Source organism: Prunus avium, chromosome 7, assembly GCF_965620075.1.
Source record: "Prunus avium chromosome 7, drPruAviu1.hap1.1, whole genome shotgun sequence".
Taxonomy (NCBI): domain Eukaryota; kingdom Viridiplantae; phylum Streptophyta; class Magnoliopsida; order Rosales; family Rosaceae; genus Prunus; species Prunus avium.
In genome coordinates, this window is record NC_142290.1 from 5,834,013 (window position 1) to 5,844,103 (window position 10,091).

General features: G+C 38.8%; 1 protein-coding gene across 1 annotated transcript; it reads left to right on the top strand.

Moving 5' to 3' along the window:
- The first annotated feature begins 3,750 nt into the window (after positions 1-3,750).
- Positions 3,751-8,135, top strand: LOC110773570 (nascent polypeptide-associated complex subunit alpha-like protein). Its single transcript, XM_021978093.2, has 4 exons — positions 3,751-3,904; positions 5,773-5,857; positions 7,375-7,502; positions 7,586-8,135. The coding sequence occupies exons 1-4, from the start codon at positions 3,845-3,847 to the stop codon at positions 7,916-7,918; spliced, it is 606 nt and encodes a 201-aa protein (XP_021833785.2). The 5' UTR covers positions 3,751-3,844; the 3' UTR covers positions 7,919-8,135.
- Positions 8,136-10,091: the final 1,956 nt, after the last annotated feature.

Consider the following 10,091-nt stretch of genomic DNA (forward strand, 5'->3'; position numbering starts at 1 on the left):
GTTCCTCCCTCAGCAGTTCCTCATATTTGGACGCTTTGTCTGCCAGTTCTGCCAGATCTCCGAACAGCATCCCGTCAAATCTTTTTCTTAATGAAATTTTGAGGGAGGTCTGAGCCATCTGAATGAAATGTCTTTCTTCCATGGGAATTCGGCACTTCATCTTGAGCTTCCTGAATCTGGTTATGAAATCCTGGGCGGGTTCGTCTTCGCTTTGCTTAAGAGCTGCAAGATCACTGATGGTGACTTCTGGCTGGATCCTGAAATAATAGTCATGAAAAATGTTTTCCATTTGCTCCCAGGTTTGAACAGAATTGGCTGGCAAACTGGTATACCAGGTGAAAGCCTGTCCGGAGAGAGAATTCCCAAAAAGCCTTAGCTTTAACAGAGGATTATTCTCTATGGCTATACACTGGACAGAAAACCTGCCTATGTGCTCAACGGACGAAGCATGAGGATCTTCTCCGTTAAATAAGGTGAAGTTTGGTACTTTGAAACCTGCAGGTAAAGGAATCTGATCTATGTAAGCCGGGTACGGCTTTCTGTAGGTGGGCCTTTCTCCTCTCCTGGCCTCTGGCTCCATCATTTCTCTGATCATTCTCTGTAGTGCCCCCATGTCATTCAAAGCATTGACAGGACGTGGATTTCGTCCCTGTTCTGGCTGATCATTATCAAACCTATGCTCTATTCTGTATGGTCGGGGCAGAGCTTCCTCCCTGTGTTCTTCCTCTTCTTCAATCTCCAGATGGTTTCTCCAATTTGCCCCCGGTCTGTTCCTGTCATTGTTGGCAAAAGGGTTAATTCCCCCTCTGCCTCTCTTGCCCCTTGCTAATGGAGGGAATGGATTGGGGTCCATTCTTCTTGGTCTGTAGGGTGGCACGGCTGGCGCCTCAGGCAGAAGTGGCAATGGTTGATCTCGTGGGGCCACAGGTTGTGGTGCAGGCGGTTCTGGCCGATTCTGGGGAACCTGAACTGGTGCAAGACCTTCTGGCCTGGCTGGGGCCTCGTGTTCTTGGGCTAGAAGGGCTCCGCCCCTCTGTCCAGCTTGGATTTCTTCGGGTCCCGGTACTCCAGCTATTTGTGCAATAAGAGGATTCTCTTGATATGGCCATGCCAGTCCTGGTGGAGGACCGTAGGGAAGGTCCAACTGTTGCACTACGGCGTCAGGATTTGGAATCCTGGCCATAGCGGCCTCGCGGTCTTTCCTGAACTGCCTGTTAACTTGCCACTGCATCATGGCTGTTATGTTGTTCAAAGACTCCTGACTCCTTTGTGTTGTGGCCTCTTGTCGGAACACGGCTTCCTGTATTTGGTTCAGCCTCCTGGAACCAGTTCTGGAACGTCTGCTTCCTGTACTGCCATGAGCTGATTGTCTAGCGTCGCTTTCTTCCGAGTCTGGTCCTTCTTGGAAAGCTGCTTGGTCTCGTTCCATCGTGTGATATGGGTTCTGGCTAGAACTTCCAATATACATATACTTTCAAAATACTGCAGGGTGTATATACTGAGAAGTCCCACCGGGCGTGCCAAATTGTTCACCCGTTTTAATTTACTTCCTGAGATGACAAGGCAAAGTTCCCCATTAATTCAAAGACCATGTTTTGGTCAGTGAATTAACTTTCTTTATGTGTTGAGCGTGCCACTGTTAGTAATTTTTCAACCCTAACAGACTTATGGTAAAATAACTTGCGCCCCAAGTTATTAACTTTTACCAAACGATTGTGAATTTGGGTGAGGAATATCTCCCAAGTAAGTTCTTTTCTGTGCCTTAGACTGGTAAGGACTTTTACAATTTATCTCAGTATAAAAACCGGCAGTTCTGGCCAGAATGAAAGATGACAGATTGAACCAATTTCAGGCAGAACTCCCTTTTACAAGACTCAAAAAGGGAAAAACTGACTATACAAGGACAAGGAGAGGGCTGCGCTTCCATTTCTGTCTGGATAGTTGCCTCTGTTCTGGGCTGGACTGGATACGCCTGTGCTGGACTGGACTTTTAACAACTTCAACTGTTAGGCTTCAGCTGTAAATCGATACCAAAGCTTGAGTTTGGCAGAGCTTTAATCTATTTCGAACCCTGGAAGGTTTTTGGATGGGCAAAACTGGGACTTCTCCAGTCTGAAAGGGGCAGAAGTGGCTGGACTCGAGCTGGAAGTGGGCTGTAATACCTGTGCTGCTTAGTCAGGGCTCTTCACAAATTTGTTGAGTTTTTCATATTTGAGAAAACTCGAAACTCTGCTTAGCTTGGCTTGTACTAAACCAAATTTGTAACGAGAGAAATCTCGTTATTGTTGACTAGTGAACTGGGATTCAAACCAGAGGTAGCGATTTAAACTTGTCTTTGCTGGGAGAAGACAGGATGATTCTGCAAGCTTGTTGGCAAGCTTTTGAATATTTCAGGCTCGAAGTCTGTTGGAACTTGTTTAGGATTTTGTGATCAAGTGATCATTTGAGTGTTTGTCTTTTGACTGAGTTTTGGTTGATTGGTTGATTGATTGTCCCTTGCTCTATTCACCCTCTCTTGTATATATAGGAAGTGTTCCTCCGAGAATGGGCGGCAAGTAATCAAAAGATCTTTTAATTTTTAAAATGAAATAAACAGGGGTTCTATCCATTTTCTGGCGAGTAAGCACTCAACGATTAGTTCCTGAGGTGACCACTTCTGTATTTTTGATGGAGTGCCCTGCCTGTTCTTCCATTCCACCTGCTTCTGCAAAAGGTCTGGAGCCTTGGAGATGGCTGGCTCTCAGCTTTTGGACAGTTTCATGTTTCCCGCTTATCTCTCTTTTTATAAAAACAGAGTCTGCTTATCCTCGAAAAATGGTATTCCTCCAAAATATCAGAATATCTTTTAGATAAACTAAGCGGGCTCTAATCTTCTGGCAGCAAGCTACTTTAGATTTTTTTCTTCTTTTATACCTGCTCCTGTTTTATTTCCAGTTTTCAGCCGAAATTATTGACTCCTCCAAGTCAGGGATCACGTGGGGCTGTTCCGTTTTGAAGGCCAGCTTGAGTCTAGTTTGCTTTTGAGCCTAACTTTGGATTTCTTCGAGGCCCAAGTTTTTTTCTGATTCCTATTGTTCACAAGCCCTTTAATGTTTTGGGCCGTGTTTTTGGCCTGTCCACTCATTTAATGGGCTGGGTCGTGCTGATGGGCTTGAGGTCGTCTGATACAAGCGGCCTAGGAGATGGTGTGGGCTTTTGTTTTTGGCGTGCTAAATTTGGGCCCAAACACTAACTCAAAAAAAAATTGAGATATTTAGTCATATACCCATTCTTATCACTAAAACTATAAATAAACCCTACACTATTTAATTTCTATAAACAAACCCAAAAAATGCCCAAAAAATGATAGCTGATCCTATTGAATTTAATTTTGATTATTAAATTACTTTGATACCCTATTGAGTGTTTTGGGCTTTTTTATGAAATTTTGGGGTTGAGTTTGTTTTAATAAATTAATGACAGTTTTGTAATTTAAAAGAAGTTAAAAGCCTTTTTGTTATGTTATTAATGGGTTTTGGGTGTGTTTCTAAAATCCATTTTATACAGAATTTTTTTATAATTTGGACTCCTACATTGGGTATATTAATGAATGTCCAAAAAAATTCCCCTCTGTTAATTTCAAGTTTTAATCTTAACCACACATAGAATAACAACACTTGATTCGTAAAAGAGGTCAGTTGGATCACGGGTTGACCCGGAAAGCACCATAACCGTACCCGGCAGGAATAAGGGAATGAGAGCCTCCACAATCTCGGTGATATATAATGTCGTCGTTGTGAAACATTTCGGGTTTTTAGGGTTGTAGTCCGAAGACATCTCAAACTCACACTGCACTTTACGAAGCATGACTGCCCAAACTCAAGAAGAGCAGCTCGCTGCCCAACTCGAACAGAAAAAAATTCATGTAATCTCTCTCTCTCTCTCACGTTACATGTTTGTTCACAGTTTATTAACGGTTTCAATTGAGTAGAGGCTTGTGATATGTGATAGTTCTCTGGATTGGCTTATGCCTTCTGGGTGTTCTTTTATTTATTGTTTCGGAATATAGATATTGCCTGGATTTGTTTTTTTGGGTATAATATTTGGTTTATGGAGAAAATTATCTGATCTAGAAAATGATTTGGAAAGATTTTATGGTTGGAATGTGATTTTATTTGTTATATTTTGCGTTTTAGCTGCTATGATGTTGAATTTCCGATAAATATTTCCAATGGATCGATGAATGCGAAACACATTTCTACGTAGTGAACTTAACTAGAGACCTAAAAGGGTTTAATTTTGATGTAATATTATTTCCTTGTGATCAGCCTTTAGAATTAGTTTTGTATCCATTTTAGAGGGGACGTGATCCAGTTTACCATGCTTTTATTTATTTATTATGTTTTAGTTATGTAGTAGCTATTGGGGTTGCTTGGAAACCTTTCCTTACAGCTTGGAGAAATAGATATACTGCTGACCTTTGAGTTTTGATTTTTAGTTTCACTTGTATCATTGTTTCTTCTTTAATGCTTTGGTTGGTGAAGGTTGTCATTTTTGGTTATCAGCTTGGTGATTCTTAATCAGCCTTCCATATCACACTGCATCAGCCAATTGCAAAAATGTGAACTGAAATTTGACTTTATATGATTTGCTTATGACTAAATGAAGACGACTGAGGTTTGAATCAATGGGGTGTGAGAAGAAGGGTCAAGGGAGAACAACTAGAACTGTCTGATGAATCAGATGATGTGAGGAGCTTCTGTTCTTATTTCTCTAGCGCTTGAGGTGAACTCTTGTTATGAGTTTGATATTGCATGGGTGGCTTCAGACCTTCGTTTGGTTGGGAGGTCTATAATCAATTTTTGCCCAGCCAAAGAAAGAGAACCTAATTGAGGACATAGGTTTTGTAAGGGTTCAGTCATTCACATAGATCGGCATATGGTTACACCTAACATTGGTGTTAATATTAGTAGGTCAAAATGTGGCATTATGTAGATAAATTTTAAGAATTGAGGAATGGGATGATCATATTTTTGAACCTCAAAATGCTGCATTAAAACTGCATGGATTTAGTTTTTTTTTTGGTTCCCTTAGAAATTTGGCCTCTCAAATTGAGGAATCATGGAAGTGTGGGTTTTATTAGGTGAAATAAAGAAGCATTTTGGGAAGTGAACACTTCTGTGTTTAATCAGCTGCCCATTAAGAACTTGGTTTGGATAATCGAGATTAGTCAATCTCTGATTGTATCTTATTGAACTTTCAAACTTTGCTCATTACAAGACATTTTACCCATTAACTTGAGTATGTTACCTCAGTTGATCCCTTCAAGCAGATAGCATGTTTATTTAGCATTTTCATATTTTGTCCAGATTAAGACAATCTTGTTGGCTGAATTAGTGGCCTACTATGGTGAAGTCAATCTTGAACTGTAAAATATTTCACAGTAGATCACTAGTCTAAGTTGGTATTTTCTATTAGTGGGAGAAAGAATGTGATGCTCAATCCACTCAATACCCATTTGACTTGGCTTATCGTGATTTCCTATTGACTAGTCTCAGAGGTTCATAAAGTTATATGTTTTACTTGTTTGGGTACTAATTTGTCATGTTTATGTGCAATATATGACAGTGTTTTAGTTATGTCCTTTCCTACTATAGTTGTTAACCTTGTGTTGATGTTTAGTGGTGGAGAATAGCGAATATATTCTTTGCTAGAGTTATCATTCAATACATTATCTAGGATGCTTCACCTTTTCTTTATTGGGCATGAAAGTTTGAGTGGCATTTTGTGTAGGATGATGAGCCCGTAGTCGAGGACGAAGATGATGAAGATGACGATGATGATGAAGATGATGACAAGGATGACGATGATGTGGAAGGTAAAGCGCACATTGAAAATGTTAATTTTTGTTTTTTCTTTAACCTTTTTTTTTTTAAAAAAAATTTAAGCTTCTCGGCATGCGCTTTTCGCACGCGAAAGGCGTTTTCTACTACCAAGATGGACATACACATAACTGTCTCATAACATTACCCTTTCTTTCCAATTTATACTCCCTCATTTATATATTTCTTTTGAAAGATTGTTTTTTCTTTATGCTCGCATTCATTTATTGCATCATTCGTATTAAATATTTTTTTTATTAGTTTGACAATGAATTTAGGAACAAAATGTACATAATCTAAGTAATGCGGACATAGATGTTTGATCCTGAAGTATCTGACATTTTTTCTTATTGTCGCCAATATGTAATAAAAAATTCCTACGCTTTAAACGTGTCTATACTATTGTACTATTCACCTAACCCCTTATGAATAAAACATCGAAGTTTCACGGAAAGATAAGATAAAATTTCTAGTGCCAGAAAAAATAATAATAATAAATAAAGGGAATCAATCTGAACAAGGAAATCACAGAGACAACTAGAATTCCAAAATCAAACATCACATAGAGTTTGTAAGTGAAATGAAATTGCAGATAAATGAGATACCTGATCTTCGTTGTGTCATCTAGAAATGAAAGATGACATGATTGTACTGAAAGTTGGAGTTTTTCTTGTCGGTTTATACTCTCAAATGAATAGTTAAACCGAGAAAAATGACTGAAGGCCATTCATTGGTTTTTGTCCTTTTCAACAGATTTCAACAGATTTCTTTCTCCCATTTTTGTCCTTTTCAAATGGTAACAGTTCTACTTTAATAATTTTACTAGCCTACTTTAATAACTTTGTTTAATTTAAAACATTGCCTTTACTATATTATTCCTCATTGATTAAGTTGTATTATTTTGGAATTCTAATTAGCAAAGGATATTTCTTGGTATTTTGAAAGTTACACCAAACTCTGCCTCTGCCTTTATATATATAGATTAGGTAGAAAACTTTTTAGGCAATCTGAGCAGCATATTTGAATTTAAGTATTAATTTTATTATGTTTTTGATAAAAAAAAATATTAGTTTGATTAGGGGATTGAATAATCTTTCCATTAACATAAGTAGAAGCCATGGGTAAAAGGTTGTGTTGCTGTCTTCAATATACCATGCATTGTTTTTTTCTCTTCGTTTAGCTTGGCCTCTCTCTTGTTCGGGTTATGATTTTCTTTCTGGGCAGAAATATGCCCATAAGTATCTGGTTGTGTGATTGAAAATTTAAAAAATTAAAGATATGAGAGTGTTGAATTTTTGGTAAAATTTTTCAACTGAATGGTTTGGTTTAGCCGAAGAGCCCACCATGAGACGATAATTCTGGCTCTGGTCCTTGCTGCTATAAAAAATGGGGGTTGGATGGGTTGGAGGGATTGAATAATTCTGGCTCTGATATAATTCTGGCCCTGATACATTATATCTTGTATAGTCAATGTAAATATGGGTATAAACTTTTGTCTAAATGTCGCTGGCAGGACAAGGAGATGCAAGTGGTAGGTCTAAGCAGAGCAGAAGTGAAAAGAAGAGTCGCAAGGCAATGTTGAAACTTGGAATGAAGCCAATACCAGGTGTCAGCCGTGTGACTGTCAAGAAGAGCAAGAATGTTGGTGTTGATTTGTTGCATTTTTTCTTTCTTTTTTGTTTTGATTGCAACGTCTTGGCTTATATGAGATTTTGTTCTTGCAGATTCTGTTTGTTATCTCAAAGCCAGATGTATTTAAGAGCCCCGCATCTGATACGTATGTCATTTTTGGGGAAGCAAAGATTGAAGATTTAAGCTCACAACTTCAAACTCAGGCTGCGGAGCAGTTCAAGGCTCCTAATCTAAATAGTGTGACAGCAAACCCTGAGCCATCAACATTGGCTCAAGATGATGAAGATATAGATGAAACTGGTGTGGAACCCAAGGACATAGAGTTGGTGATGACACAAGCTGGGGTTTCAAGACCAAGAGCTGTTAAAGCACTCAAAGCAGCAGATGGAGACATTGTTTCTGCCATTATGGAATTAACAAACTGAGCCACCTTCTCGGCGAAACTTTACATCTGATGAGTTGTTTTTTTTTTCGGGCCCCCAGTGCTGTCTACTTGAGAATTTGAGCTTGAAATTTCGAATGTCTTTGTTTCTTTAATCCTTGTACTAGTATGATATAACTCTGATGGTTATGATGTATGGTTTGGATGTCTTTGCATGTAGTGCATTGCACCTCATCATTTATACAATATCATCTTGCATATCAGTTGCTCAGCATGCTTATAATTAGTGGTGCTACATATATCCCATTCTTGTGGTAGATAGTACTTTTGGTGTGATATATGAAATACCAGGGTTGGGGGTTATTATCTAGACTTGGGATTTCTTGTACCCAATTACCTTGTGCCCTCCCAGTCTCCTATCTACCGTTTTGACATCTGTCCACATACGGCTCGTTTGGGAGAGATTATAGATAGCCTGACAATCACTTTGCTATTCTCCATATAATGATTTAAGTGATTTTATGAAAAAGCAGCTTGTTTGGGTGTGATTTTGGAGAGAATCACTTCCAAGCAGATCATTATTGATTAATTGATCAATTTATGTTTTTTATTTTATTTTTATAAATATAGATGGACCACGTCACCTATCCAAGGGAGTCTCAAGTGTGGATGGGTGACATGATCCACCAGCCAGACCCAAGAGTTTCTACGAATAGGGGCCAGAAGCCGGCTTCAGTGAATCCTTGCCTCGGCCTCTGTTTTAGTGAGCGAGCTAGCTTACTAATTTAGTAGCCTAGACAACCATGTGTTGGATGATCATCATCCCTGAAACTTGCATTGAAAGCGAAAGCCCTGATATTCTGCAGAGTTGGTGGAAACATGATTTTAATTTCAGTCACTACATTTTGAGCTTGAAGAGCCCTCTGCTTTTGCATTTGTGAAGATGCAGATTTATTAAATACTTGAGGATGAATGTAGAACTGGATTTTGTGCTTGAACAAGATAGACCGCCATCGTCTTCCAAATTCATGTATTGAGCACTGATAATATTTTAAGGAGGTAAAAGATAAAGTGTCCCCTGTATCTGAGATTATTGAATTGTTTTTCCTACGGTGGAAATTGGTAAAAGCATGAGTCCATAACAAGCATATTTCCTCCACAGCAAGTTAGCAGCCTTATGCTTTCTTGTAAAGGGTAATAAAATATTGCCAAAATGTATATCTAAAGGATAATCTCTTGAAGACATAAAATCATTCCATGGATCGCTCTCTGCCCTCACTTCTGAAGGTTCAATTACTTGTGTTTCCAAGGCTTCACCAGCACTTACATCAGACGGTTTTGCAGCATTACCGTCGGCTACCTCCGTCTTTGCCTCCTCATCTTCCAAACTACCCCATCTTCCTCCAAGGGCCATTGCCATAATCTCGTATATCTTGTTTCCCAATTCAGCTGGGCTCTCTTGGCATCTGTACTGTCAGGGGCGTTCTTGCAAGCAGCCTGCAGTAGAAAACAACTGTCAAACCCAGAGAATTTTTTTTGTTGCCAAGCTTTAGGGAGGGGGAGTAAAGCATTGGTTTGGGTTCCTCAAGATTGCACACTACCAAGTTTCGAACCCGGGTGCCGTGTGGGGGTGGGGGGAAGGGGACCACTAGAACCACTGTGGTACAACCCCACTGGCATCCAGAGATTTTTTTTAGGTCCTGTACTTCCAAGTCTTGTATTTTCTACCACTAGTTTGCAAACCAAATTTTCTAGACCAACCTTGTTTCCTGTGAGAACCCGTAAAATATATATATATATAATAATTATTTATTAATATGAATTTTTCTTATTTAAATATTTATTGTGAAGATTTATATGTTATTAAATCTTAAGTCTAGTATGAGATTTTCCCTTTAGATGAAAGGATGAGTCACCTAGTCTAATTAAGATTCTTTCTTATTCTCTCCCTTCCCATTCATTGAATCATCACTCTTTTCTAACTTGATGACTCACATTATTCCCTTCCTCTTATCTTATCTTTTGGTGGTGGTGTTGTGATATCATTGGCCAAAGTTGGATGACTCACATTATTCCCCTTTCTACCTTATCTTTTGATGGTAGTGTTGTGATATCATTGGCTAAATGGGGATGAGTCACATTATTCCCTTAATTTTATATCTTATCTTTGGTGGTTTAAAATATTCCATATATAAATATTATTTGGGTGCATGCAT